We start from the raw sequence: 13,936 nt of genomic DNA on the forward strand, positions 1-13,936 counted from the left end.
ATGGGGCAGCCACAGCTTCTCTGGGCACCCTGGGCCAGCGCCTCAGCACCCTCACAGGGAAGAGCTTCCTTATATCCAACTTAGATCTCCCCTGTTTAAGTTTTACCTCATTACCCCTTGTCCTACCTCCATTGTTGTGTTCCCTTCAGGAGCCAAAGCAAGGGATTTGCCCCACTGACACCAGGTCTGGCTGCTGCTGTCATGCTTGGACCCTGCTTCATCCTTCCCCACTCCCAGAGTTGATGTCCCGGTACGTGCATCCCTCAAGAGGCTCAGAGCATGTGGATGCTGAGGTGAGTCTGTCTAAACCCCATCCGCAAAGCTGTGATCGGCCATGGTTAGCACTGATCACAGCCCACATTGACAACTCAACCCTTCCACTGCTGAAGCAGAACCCAAATGTGGGGTTTTATTATAGTCATCTCTGTGAGCAAGAAACAGGCAGCAGTGTGAACAGCATGCAGTCAATAACAGGGTCTTCCCAGATGGACCTGAGGCCAAATAAAATGCACAACGGGGCCAAATGATGTAAATTTTCCAGCTATAAAGTGTAGCAATTCGGCTGTATGCAGTAAAATACAAGTGAAAGGGTCCCCTTAAGACCTGTGGTCAAAACATGCAGCCCTAAAACAAAGCTCAGGTAGCGTAAGGATGTTGTAGAAGTGAAAGAGATGGACAACAACTGGGGGTTACTTTGACGATTTTATTCATGTTTTACTTATATCCCCACTCCCCAGTAAGGGGGTTCTGTAGCGCTCTTCCTTGTGGAAGGATTTCTCTTGCAGGTCTCCCACACCACACAGGAAGGAATTCTGCTTGTTCCATAATAATAAAATCTGCCCACAAAAGCTGTAAACATGATTGTCAGTCTTGCTGTTGTCTCCTTCAAACACACACTATACTTGTATCAAAGAATTTCTAGGTGACCTTTAATGGCTAGTCCCTGACTCAATCTCACACTTGTTTTTAAGCAAAAATACCTTGATGTGAATGTTTTTTGTGACAGAATCATCACATTCCAGCCCCTTGCTTAGAAGGTTCCTGAAACGTGCTCTGATAGAATCCCACAGGGATATTAAACCTCTGCGAGGTCCAGTTCTTGGTTGAGGTCCCCAGCTCAGAACCTCTGCAGCATCTCATAGGTCTGTGTTTCAGCCCCCAGGCTGTACGGAGAGCACCCGCTGGGTACATGCAGTGTAAGTGCTGGAGTCTGGTTTTGTCTGCCTTGTGTGTTGAGCAGGAGCTGGAGGTGATGCTGCAGCCTGCTCACACCCGCTGGCTCGTTCTAATAGCCTCACTCGAGCCCACGGTATGTCCTCACCCCGTTTGGCTTCTTGAGTGTAGAGGTGAGCAGGTCTTACTTTATCATTAAGACTCTTTCAAGTAATGCTTGCTTTTGGCTCACAAATAAATCAAGGACAGCAGGAAAACAAGAAGGGAAAATAAATCTTGTGATTGATTGCAGGCAGAACGTTCTTTCAGCTCTTTGCTTTTTACGCTTCAGTTCATTCATGGCACCTAAGAGCTTTTTGCACTCCCCTAGCAAGCTGCCCGTTGCCCTCATTCCAAACGTGCGCATGAGGTCCAGCAGCAGAGGGTCCCATACAACTGACCCAACACGGAACTTCTCAGGGCTATCGGTCACTCGTCAATCCAGGCTATTTCACATGGGAATTTCTCATTTTCCTTCTGAGATGTTCTGAAGGATTTTGATGAGATTCTCCAAGCCAAAAATGTAGCCGTGGTCTGGCCCATCGTAAGTGGTGTGATTGCACTTGGAGCCTTTAAATGTGGTGTGGGCAAAGTCTATCATCCGGACGTCAACCCTGGAGTGATGAGTGCCGTGTGGGGTGGTGCAGTTTGTTTTTTGGAAGTGAAGGTGGTTATCCAAGGGTGCCGTGTTCTCCTTGGGCTCCTGTCCATCGTAAATGATAAGAAGTGAGCTGGAGTAGAACCTGTAAGAGCTTTGCTTCCTAATGACAGAGAGCAGAGCTTTCAGCCGCAGGATGATGGGCTCCAGGAGATCCATCCGAAGGTGGTTGCCGTTGCACAGGAACTGGCGCAGGGTTTGCCTGAATCCCTCTGGTGAGAGTTTCCTCCCATAATACTTGTCTTTGCAGAGAAAATGGCCAGTGTCTGCCTGGTAAACCTTGAAGAAAGAGAGCAGCAGCCCAAATTGAGTTGTTCAGTTTTCCCAAAGCTCTAGGTTTTGTCTGTATCTAAAAAGCTCAGCCCCAAGCAGAAGAACAGGATGTAGCTGCTCTGCAGCCTGGCAGTATGTAGCGATGCTGGCAATGTACCAGCAGGCTCCTCACTGCATCCCACCTCCTGTCTTTTCTGGAGATTTAAACTATTCCATTTAAACCACTAGTGCAGATTCCTGTTGCACTGCTATAAATTACCCCTTTGTGAAACCCCAATAGCTCTAAATCAGAGCCGTGTCACTAGTGATTTATAGCATTTCCCCCTGGCTATGGTAGGAGTTTGCAGCAGTCTGGGGATAGCTGAGCTTTGTACCTTCCACAATATGCAATGCCTGGGTAGCAATAATCTTGCTTTCTTAAACACAGAGAGACAAGATGTAGGCAGAAATTTGTATGTGAGGCTCTGGTAACGCTGAGTAAGAAGCGAGGCAGTGAATACACAATGAGTTCACACGCCAGTTGGAATCTGAAGGGTAATCTGCTCAACAGAAGCGTGTCACAGACCAGGAGGGGACATGGGTTTTGCCACCCAGTGTTTACCCTGCTATGTGTGTGCTTTATAATCACCATCCTCATAATTACCCTTCAGGCACAGCAGAGCAGTGCTTGAGAAGCGCGGGCGAAATGAACGCGTGGTTTGGGTTTCTAGAGGCAGGGTGGTGATTCTGAGCGCGAGGAGCTGTAACATTTAGCACAAACCCAACCTTGGCTCTTGCAGCAGCAGGAGGCAGCTCTGCCAAGGCAGGAGCGGGGCAATGGAATGCTCTTTTGTTTTTGTTCTTTGTGCATCAGCCAAGAGAGGAGCATGAGAGGGGAATCTGTTCATGTACAAGCAGATTCTCAGCTGGGGTAACCTGATTCCAGCTGCTCATACTGGTGGCAGTGGTGCGGGGTGGTGCTTATCCATCTGCTGCTTGTGAAGTCTCCAGGGGAATGGGGGAAGGGTTACCCTGCGTGTACCACGTTCTGTTCTGTTCCCTAAGCATCCCCTCCCGTTTGAGGACAGGACACACGAGTGGCCAGTTCTCACAGCCTGTATTTGGTGTAGGACAAGAACTAAACTGCTTCACTTTACACCAACAAAGAGTCCCTTTAGGTTCCCAGCTTGGTTTCAAGCCGGGTGTCAAGAAAACACCGAAAAGGCGCCAGGTCTTACCTGCATCCCACAGATGCGAACACCCAGAGATGCAGAGGTGCTCTGTTCACACTTCTTGATGTGCCGGGCTTTCTTCTCCTCTGAGGCATCATCGCCGTGCTGCCGCGTTCCCATCTTTAAGTCCAGGATGCAGGGATAGTTGTATTTTGATACCACGTTTTCAAGCAACAGAAACTCTTGAGCATGAGTTAAGGGAAACCGAATACCTTCAAATTCTAATTGAAAGAGGTTTTAAATCAGAGCAACTGCTGATGCTCTCCATAACAGCTCACAACTGTAATGAGACTTTCTGAGCCCATTTTACCAACATGTCATTGCTATAGGCCCCTTGCTGCCAATTGTAGTTAATTTACTGTAGTACAGTCCTACCAATTAAAGCCCCAACAGCTCCATTCTCTAGTGACACGATAGCCCTGGGCTGTCAATCTGACACCTCGCCTCAGTGCTGTGCTCCCTCCTGTGGGTGTGGGGGGAGTTGTTAAACTCTATTACTCACATGACTGCTGGGTAATGAAGTGTAATAGGAAAATAAAAGGTGAGGCAGCTGCTAATTCTTATATAGTTGTGGTTTTCAATGTACACCAAGGGGATCCTTCACTTATGCTGAATATTCTTCGTGGCAAGTGGGGTTTTTATTCTTATCACAACTTCCAGCAGCTCTATTCTGTGTTCTCCCAGAGACTGGACCAAGGAGGGATGCAGACCCCTGATAAAACATCTTATTGCCAAGACCATGCTGGAGGGGAGAGGGGAGAAAGGATACGATGCAGTTTGTTTTCGTTGTGCTTGGAGGACATGCGGTTCAGGTGCTGCCGGTGACAGTGCAGTCCCCAGGGATTGTAGCTCTTTCTCTCTGGCTGGTTTCCATTTGCATCTTCCAGAAGCGAATCTGTGTAGTACTGAAGGTCTGTCCTCAACAGCCTCTTCCCTGGGCAGCTAGACAAAGCACACAACAGAACACACTGGGTTTGTAAGCTCCAGAGGGGAATATTTCCTCCCTTCCTCTTTTGTAGAGCATCAAACTTGATAAGGTGAACTTTCAGGGACTCTCAAAGGAAACACATTGATCATGTCCAGCCTGCAGAAAGCCTTTGTTACTCTGTACAAGTGATTTCCAGAGATGCGGCTATTGCTGGGTGCCAGTATTTTCTTTCATTATAATCTCAAAGTGTGCTTAGCTCCTGTGAGCAGCACCATGCATAGCTCTGTTGATCTACCCAACGGGCACTACATGGGCAAGGTGTCCTACACTAGGAATCATTCTCAGTTTAGAGGGGCTGGCTTTGAGGAGGGCAGGGAGGGATCAATGAGGAGATCTGTTCTCCCTGGAGGGTCATTCCTTGCTCTCATCATCCAAAACCCATCACAATGAGGGCAGGGGTTTCATGGTAGCAATATTGCACCCTTCAGACAGCAGACCCAGGTCTTTTCTGAACCTGTTTGGGGTGAAAGATGCCTTGCAGAAAGCCTGTGCAAGCAGCATGCATGCAGGCACCATGATGCCACCCTGACGTGTGCAGTCGCTATGTGGCTGTTACCAGCAGAAGGGTGCTATATGATGTGCTGCGTGCTTGGTGGCTCTTCTCCTAGGGCCTCTCCTCCTTTTGGAGCATGCTGTGCTCCAAGGAAACAGGTTTAAAGCAGAGTTTGAGGCACATCTTTGAGCAACAGCATCCCAGTGATAGCCACATCTGCCCCGCTCTGTCCACAAGCAGGGGAGACAGGAGCCATGAAGCCATTAGGCTGGGCATTGCTTTTGCTCCCTTTGCCTTGTGCCACCAAAACCATCCCAGGCAAGGCCCAGAGGAGGTTTGCAGGGAGCACCCCAGCCATGTCAGAGCCTCACCTGTCTTTGAAGGTCTTGGTGACCTGTGTGTGGCTCCACGTGCTGAAGGCGTGCTCGCTGCCCGGGCCGGTGCTGGCAGCCCACTTGCGTTTGTGCCATATCGTCACGGCAGGGTCACCGGTGGCATTGTCCAGGCTGGGGCTGGCGATGAGCGTCACCTTCCCCAGGCTGTCCTTCTTCAGGTGCACGGAGACGATGCCTGGACAACAAACGGGAAGGGGGTTAACCTGGGGGTTACCATAGAGGCTCCTCCACCATCTGCACCAGCCCCAGGGGTCCAGCCTTCCCGAGAGGGCTGGTGTGTAACGGGATGTGCTTTAGTGGCCTCTCACACCGACCCCACTCTGATTTGAGGCCCAACAAACACCATTAGTCCGAGACCCTGGAAAACAGCCACAGGCTTTTCTAATGTTCCTTCCTCTCAAGGCTTGGCTTGAAAGCTGTCTCCTCTGAACATCGTGTTCTTTTGTCCTCCATCCCTCCAGGCTCTGCTATGTCACAAGTGGCCCAGCAAAGACACTTCCCCCCCATTGGACTGGGAGCTCCTGGCTTATTTATGACAAGGGATTTAAGTCTCACTTTTTAAGACAGGGCAAGGTTGGAAATGCTTTTCATTGGCAGGTAGCAAAGGGAGGGTAGGGGAGGAGGAATTTTCCAAAGATAAACATCATGTCAACTGCTTCCTTTAATTGGAGAGCCCCCGGGAGCAAGGGCAGAGGCATGTGCATGGGCTGGCAGCACTGCCTGCAGACGTGATGCCCGTACATTGTCATGGTCATGTCCTTCTCCAAGCACTGAGGACCAGCACCCTAACAGCCAACGATGGGGACCAGACCCTTACACGCCTGGTGTTCATTGATGCACGAGGGGAACATGATGTGATTGGGGATTACTACTTTCCATCCTAAGTGCTTAAAACACCGCAGTGTGTTTTAGCAGTCTAATTTTCCCTGACTCTAACAGGAATCACAGGGCTCAAATGCCATCCAGCATATTTAGCCCAGCCCTGGCATGGGCACGGCTCCACATCTCGGATGACAGAGCAGGAATGGCCACGGCTCGTACCAGGCGCTCTGACCTTTCTGGGAAAGGCTGATAACTGCAGCCCTGCTCCTGCTGCTCCTCTGCCAGGGCTGTCTGAGCCTCTCAAGGCAGCAGAGGTGCTTTTAGAGCAGCCCTTTAGAGCTCGGGGGGGATGCCAGGGCAGGAATCGTACCCTGCTGCTTTCACGTCTCGCTGCAGGAAGGTAGATCCAAAAGAGGACAGGCAGGGCAGTTGGACCAGCAAAGCTCATCACTGGAAAGAGCCCTGTGAGCAACTCATGGAGCTGGGTTGTAGCCAACTGTCCCCAGGGCATCCTCGCTTGGTCTGCCAGGCCCTGCGGGGAGATGCATTTCAGCAGCTGAGCAAACACAGGAGCTCAGTTCTCCCAAGCTAAGTTGCTGAAGCAAATAAATATGCAAAGTCCTTTCTCCCCATTCAAAGCGGGATTACAGTGAGCAAACACAGGCAGAAGGGTTTGCCCTCTGCTGCTTTCACCCACCGGCACTGTTAGACTTGGGGTGCTCATCCCTGCCTGGTCCTGCACCCCATAACCCTGCAGCTCCGGCTCTATTGGGATGCTCATGCCCTCCGTACCTCTGTTTAGGTATCACAACCATTTCTGTTCCATTTTGCCCTAAAATCAGCATCAATCTGAATGTGTGCCACGGCAGGCTTGGTTACATTGGCTAATTTAGCACTAAAATGGGGCAGGAATATCCACAGGCTGCTCTGCCAAGGGAACGGGGGGGCTGGAAACCTTAGCTAGGGTGTTTTAGCTATATCAACCCATCTGACAGAGCTCTGTCTTCCTCAGGCTCAAACCTTTTACACAACCAGCCCTCCCTGTGAGTCCCATTTGTAAAAGATCCATATGACAGATAACTGAGAGCAAGTGAAATTCCTACCAGCTCGGATGCCTGCTTCGGATTTCCAGGGGAGGGAGGCAGGGAAAAAAGCCTCTTAAATCAAAGCAAGGCAAATGAAGCCCTCGATTCCAAATCTAGCTCTGTGCCACTGCTACGGCGCGATAGCAGCCTGGAACCTTCACGAGTGTCCCAGTTACAGACCTGCAAGTCAATGGAGCTGTGCTGATTTACATAGTGCTGACAATGTGGCCCTAAAACCATTATATATAGCATGAGACTAAGAGTTCTGGAGTACCTAACAGTAATACGGAAGTTAACGGGGAGATTTTCAAAGGCAAACGTGAGCAGTTCAAAGGCAAGGGAATGGGATCCTCTCCCTCCTTCCAGGCAAACAGTCCTCAAATACCTGCATCTCAGCCTCAAAAATACTATTGTTTCCTGGTGTGCTTCCATACAGGATTTGCATGCGTCCTGCAAGTGACCTATGAGTGCAACCCAAGCCTGTAACACATGGCTACCGACCTTGTCTTTCACTGCGATGAGAACACACCTATCTGGAAGGAAAGGTGTATTCAGTACTTGTCTTTGCTGGCCTTTTAGTGTCACCAGAGCCACAGCTCTGCTCCTGTCCAGCCCCAGTGAGGCGCCCAGCAGGTATTTACGGGTGCTGTCACCGTGCCCATGGCATCCAAGGGATCCTCAGGAGCACGCTGCTGGGTAGCTCTACCCGCACTGATTTGTTCTTTGACTGTACAAGTGTATTTCCTGAGCAGAACAGGCTTGAGAACAAGTCCAGCATCCCCCTGCGAGCTCAGCTCGGGGCAGGCAGAGCTTTGCAAGGGTCTGGTGGGGGAAAAGCTGGTCCCAAGGTCACCAAAGTGCCTGAAGCGGCTAAGCGAGCGGTAGACATTCTTCAAGCAGCTGACTCGGTGTTAGATTTGAATGGTGACATTTGATCGACGCTGCACATACTGTCAGCATTACATAATGGTCCTGGCCCTGCAGCCTAAGAATAGAGGTGAGGAACATGGACACGTGTGAACCACGTTCGTGAAGACCTCAGGATTGTTCCCCCTGATGCTCATCCCCCCCATTAGCACCTCTGAATGCGTGGCATTCAGGCCAAGACAGTTATAAGCAGAAAAGAACAAAACAAAGCATGGGCCCAATGGCAAATCGGAGAGGAATTGCTATTTAATTATCCCTCGTCACAAAACTCACTGGGACTTGCAACAGAAGGGGAAAAGAAGGCAAAAGGTATTAAAAGCCACCTGAACCGGTAAGCTGGGACTGCTCAACATCTTTATGAGTGAGACAGAGCAGGGCCCAGCTCTGCAGCACAGAACCCTGCCCCTGCCAAAGCAAATGGCTTAGAGGAAGGCTTGTTCTCTTGAGCATCTTTTTAACGTCGTCCCATAAATCTGCAAAGGCCCCGGACTCAGTGGGGAAGGCAGAGATGGAATGGGAAGCGCATCAAAACTGCAGCTGATGCTCGGGGCTCTCCTCTGTCGCGCTGAAGGACCAAAAGATGTATTTGAAGTTTTTACGGGTCAGCTGAGCTCACAAAAACCCGGGCAGAGGCAGGGGATCTCCATCAGCCAGCACACAACCCTTATTAGACATCGGAGAGTCCCCCTCCAGCCACAGAGATGCAGGAAACCCTCCTGGTCTCACAGGCCTGCTCCTGTGCACATTTCCATGCAGGAAGCATCCTTGCTCAGCAAACCCTCCACAAGTGACGGGGTTCCACAGCTCAAACCGAGCCAGCCGATACCACCAGCCCCTTATCCCAGCGTCAGGACTGAGCCCAGCGAGGATGCTGCCGGTCCCCATCTCCCCTTACCTTTGTACTGGGGGGTGAACTGCCTCATGGCCAAGGGCAGCGACTCGTAGAAGCTCAGCTCCTGCGAGACCAAGGGCTTGCAGATGGTGTGCTCGTCGTACTTCATCATGCTCATGTGGCCGCCGACCTGATGGACAAAGGGCTCCAGGAGCACGGCGCTGCTGCTCTCACAGGGGGGGCTCTGCCCCACCATGGTGCTGGCTGAAAGGCAATGGGGGGCTAGCCCCAAAGGGGAATCAGGAGCTGGGTCTGGGGCACACAGCACTGGATCACTTCACTCCCGCTCCGGGTTCTCACTGATGGTGTCTGCAAAAGAGGGTGTTGGGGAGCGTGAGGAAGGGGATAAGCGACCGTGAAGCCTCTGTCCATGGAGCTGAGCCTGGGCTCGTGTGGCACTGGGGGCACAGCGGGGGGGGGTGAGGGCTTTAGGTGCTCCAGGGCTGGCAGGGAGCCCCAGCCTGAAAGCCTGGAAAAGATCCCATTTAGATCTCCTGGGAGAAAAAGAAACAGAGGGGAAGGACAAGAGGAGCTATCAAGTTAATGAGGTGGCCTTGTCAAAGCAGCTGGAGCAGGGCATTCCTTGGACTGGTGATGTCAGGTTATTAATACGCTGTATTAATGACACCCCTTGCTGTGAAACAGCCCCGGTTTGCCTTGCGAGATAGTGTTAATGATGGTCTCAGTCTTTCCCAAGCTAGAACATTCCTTGTGAAGGAGGTTTATTAATAAAGCCCATGTCCCTGGGCAGTCCCTTGCATCTTAGCACTGCTTGGGGGGGGTTAGCAGCATTTTCTGCACCTTCTAAAGAAACCTCAGTTTGGGACATTCGCTGCCATTTAACACCCGTGCATTAGCAGGGGCGCCTCCTGCACCCTGTTAACACATGAGGATGTGTTAACCCAGCACCCAAGCGCTGGCTCTCGCAGGCTCTCCAGCCCTGCTCTCAGTTATAGCCCAAAGGAGCATCCAGCAATGGCTCCGTTCCTGCTTCCAGCAATTCCTCCTTGATTTGACAGCAACGAGGCCTGGCTCTAAACCAGTCAGGTAGGAAAAGCATGTACTGAATCTGTGCCAGCTGCCTCAGCAGCAGCACCCGGGTTTCTCTTGCAAGCACCCAGCAACACCAGCTCCTTCACTTTATGCTTTACAAGAAGCCCATGGATGGCTCTTGCTCTGGTGGACATCAGGCGGGAGAAGCAGACTGGCTTCATACCATTGAGCAATAAAACCAGAGGCAGACACTCCAGACCCCAAATTAAAGGGACTGGTAAAACCCCCACTAAAATCATCCTTCTGAGGATGTCCATGTTCCTGCAGCCCTCAAAAAGGGATGTGCAGAGCCTGGTTTGCCTGCTGGGGCACTTTGCATCCTGTCTTTGCTAGCAAAACCCCAGTGCAGTAGGTAATAACATCTCTGTAAGATCCACTGCTGTGTAGCAAAGCCTCCTGGCTGTGTTGCTGGGTGAGCAACACCAGCTCTGCCAACCCCAAGCCTTGCTGGGGCCAGGGCAGCACCTTCACCCTGCCTTCACCAGGAGGCACCGAACAGCAGTGGGTGATGGCACCTCCCTGCTCACCCCAGCAATAACCCCGGTGTTTCGCAGCACCGGGATGCTCCCGGATCCCTGCAGGAATGGGAAGCTCAGGCTGTACTCCAGAGCCAGCTTTAACCATTGCCACGCAGCGTATTCCTCCTCTTGCAACAAAGAGCCAAAGCTCTGCTGCTTCAATTCCCCTTCAAGCTCAATTAAAGCACCGAGCGCACAAGCACCCGGCGCTGGGCCCTGCTTTGTTTCCACCTGGAGGAGTGGGATGAAGTGGGTTGAAGGCAGAGAAGGGGAGGAAGAAACCCTCCTACCTTCAAACCACGCAGAGCAGCTCCTTTACCTTCCCCAAGGTGGTCTTTTATTCCCCTTCTCCCCCAGTTTTCTATTCTTCCATCACCAAACACGTTGGAGAGGAGTTGCTACTCCACAATTACCAGCCTGGATGGGAAGAAAGCCTGGCCACTTCCATGAGTGCTTTTGAGCCGGGAAGAAAGCAGCTCTTCAGAGCCTCGCTGGAAGTGAATCAAAGCATTTAGCATTTGGAGGAGTTGTGGCAACTCGGAAAGAGGATTTCTCCCTTGAAAGCTGCAGCTTTGCTGTGCTTTAGGTGGTTCCTCCCTCCCTCCCTCCCTTAAAAAGAAGGAGAAAAAGCAAAAAGCAAGAGGATTTATTGTAACACCTCTTTGGAGCGCAACAGGGTTCAATCTGCATCAGAGAGGCTCCAAGGCTGAAACTCAGCGACATCACACACAATCCCTTGGCAGAGAGTTGGGGTTAAAAGCCCACCATTTGAGCTGGCTTTTACTGGTTTCCTATAAGCAGAACTTGGAGCATCTCCCCTTTGCAGTAAGAGAAAGGGGCTCTTTACATTTAGTTCTTGCTCCAAAGCATCTTGTCCATTCAGAGCAGATAAATGTTACTGCAAACACTTCCCGAGCCCCTCCGAAACAAGACACCCTGAAATGAATCCCTGCTGCCAGCTCAGGTTATCGCGGGTGCCACAGGATATTTACACCACTAAAAATACACAGAATTGCAAACAAACCTGAATCCTCACAAATAAACCCAGGAAACCCCCGGATATTTCCCCCCAGCTAAAAGAAATAAAAGCAAAAGCAAAAAGCAACCCAAGGCGCTGCAGATAAAGAGGAGTCAGAACATACCAGGGAAGGAGAATATGTCCCTATATAGAGAACTCCCTTCTATATCCAGGAAACCTGAGGTACCTCAACAGGCATCTCTGTGGTCACTGTCAGAGTGTGCAGATTCCCTTGCAGTGCACCACAGGCCTGAGCCCAACCTGCATCACCAGCGATGGTGTGCGAGGAGCTGGGATCCTCTTAGCAGGAATACTTGGGGATATTAAAAGCAAAATCACTTGAAAAGCGAGCGCTCTGTCAGCACAGGACCATGTTCTTGGTCCTTACATGTCGTGGTCAGAACCTTTCCCCTGGGGACCTGGCTCTCCAGAGCATCCCGAGGGACCCTGCTGTGAAGCTGGATCTCAAGTTGGTTGCTAATTATCCTTTATAGCCCATTAAAAGGCAAGAAAAGCCCATAGCTGCTAACCTGAAGAGCTCTCTATGTCCATAGCTCTTGGTACCGGAGCTCATCCGGAATCCTGCACCAAGCACCAGCCCAGCCCAAGAGCAGGGTGCCGGTGCCCTTTGCAAAGCCAAAGCCCAGTTGCTCATTTCCCTTCGATCTTTCACCTTATCCCTCCAAACTCCTTGGCCATAAGGAGAATCCTTCTGGTGCCAGCTCAGCGCCCATCCCCACAGGGCTCAAGGCAGGCTTGGGCTGGTTGCATGGGCAGGCAAACAGGCTGCAACCTTCAATGAACCTTCAAACCTGCCTTTCCTGCTCTTCCCTTGGCTACAGCCACAGTCAGAAATAGTTGCAGGGCAGCACCACGCTGGGAGCAGAAAGCTCCGCTCTTGGCAAGGAACCCAGCTCCAACCATCCTGCCATAAATCCTTGCCGGCAGAAGCCCTCAGATCCTTTATCTTACGTTTCCTTTCCTGAAAGAAGATGATGTTCATAAAGTGGATGTCTGGTCCCCACATCCCTCATGAAGAAGCAGCAAGGCTGCTGCACTGAAGGATTTATTTGGCTGCTTTGTGGGAAGCAGCAGGATCAATGGGAAGGGACAGGAGCTGCTGGCATGGGCACTGGGCAACGGAGTGGGGCAGCAGCAGGACATGGGAACGTGCCTTTGGACCGCAGGACAGGGGGACACGGTGCCACCACGTCCCATGGGAAAGGGCACAGGCTTCCTCACCCCCCTGCCCAATTTGTGCCTTTCACACCAAACCCCATCCACTCCTTGCCCAGCCCTGCTCTCTGGCAATGCCACGAGCGCAATGGAGAGCCAGGCTCATTATCTGCAGGTCCGGGTTGCTCCAGAGGCTCACTCCAGGTCCCCCGGGTGCCGGCTGCCCCTTGCTCCTGTCCCTTCCCACAAGCTGGAGCCTTCCTCATGGTATCCCATCATCCAGCATCACGCATTCGGCCGGTGCTGCTGCAGGACCTCACCTGGGTGCTGTGCGCGGCCGCTCCGGGCTCAGCGGAGAACTTGTCCCTGCTCCTCGCTGCTCCTCAGGTTTGAGAGATGAGGGCATGGGGAGAGCCAGGACGTTCAGGCCATCACCTGACCGCAGCGGGGCTGGCAGGCGCGTGCTGTGTCCCGCTGACAGCTGAGCTCAAGGGGGGAGAAGCAGCCTCGGGTGTTACAGGAAGCAAAGCAGCGCGTGAGAGGGTCCGGGATGGAGGCGAGGGGCTGGCTTCCCGACCATGGATCTCTTGTGCAATCAGCTCGCCAGGAAAACAACTGCTGCTCTTTCCCGGTCTGTTTGCCACCTTCCTGCCCGGACAAGCCCTCCCCTGGTGTTTATCCCGTCCCAGCAGGAGCGGATGGATGCTGGCTTCACAGAGCTCCCACGGAGCTTCCTGCCAGGGCAACCCGCATCCTGCAGCGTGCCCCCTGCCCCTTCCAAACACTGGGTCCGATCCAGTGCCTGCCGAGGGCTCTGGATGTCACCACGCATCCCAACCACACAGGACCCGTGTGTTATGCAGGAGATCGCACAGCACACACAGTCCAGGCATCCCATAGGACAAGGAGGGGGTTTCCGCTCTCATCACCCCATCCCAGTCCCCATCAGTAACTCCAGGACATTAGCAAAGCAGTGCCCATGATGGGCCCCACAGGCTGTGGTGGGTTTGGGCTTCACAGCCAAACAGCAGGAGGTTGGGGAGAAAAACCTCACCGGTGGGATAAGGATTGATGGATGTGGTAATTCTCACTAACTGGAGGGGAGAAAACAGGCGCACAGAGAGCAGAGGGATCGAACTGATGGTCAGGAGCAGAGGCTGAGATCAAAGACAGGGATGAAACAAAGATTCCCGAGCCCTGACTCCCCTCTGGTTT

General features: G+C 52.1%; 1 protein-coding gene across 1 annotated transcript; it reads right to left on the minus strand.

Annotated features, from left to right (window-relative positions):
• Positions 1-1,678: 1,678 nt before the first annotated feature.
• On the minus strand, positions 1,679-9,497 carry IP6K3 (inositol hexakisphosphate kinase 3; the record flags this gene model as incomplete). Its single annotated transcript, XM_080633151.1, has 5 exons — positions 8,960-9,497; positions 5,207-5,405; positions 4,124-4,296; positions 3,361-3,536; positions 1,679-2,149 (listed from the first exon to the last, which is right to left on the minus strand). Exons 1-5 carry the CDS (start codon positions 9,150-9,152, stop codon positions 1,679-1,681), a joined length of 1,212 nt encoding a protein of 403 aa, XP_080489277.1. The 5' UTR covers positions 9,153-9,497.
• Positions 9,498-13,936: the final 4,439 nt, after the last annotated feature.

This window comes from Psittacula echo (genome assembly GCF_963264785.1).
Source record: "Psittacula echo genome assembly, chromosome: 22".
NCBI lineage: Eukaryota > Metazoa > Chordata > Aves > Psittaciformes > Psittacidae > Psittacula > Psittacula echo.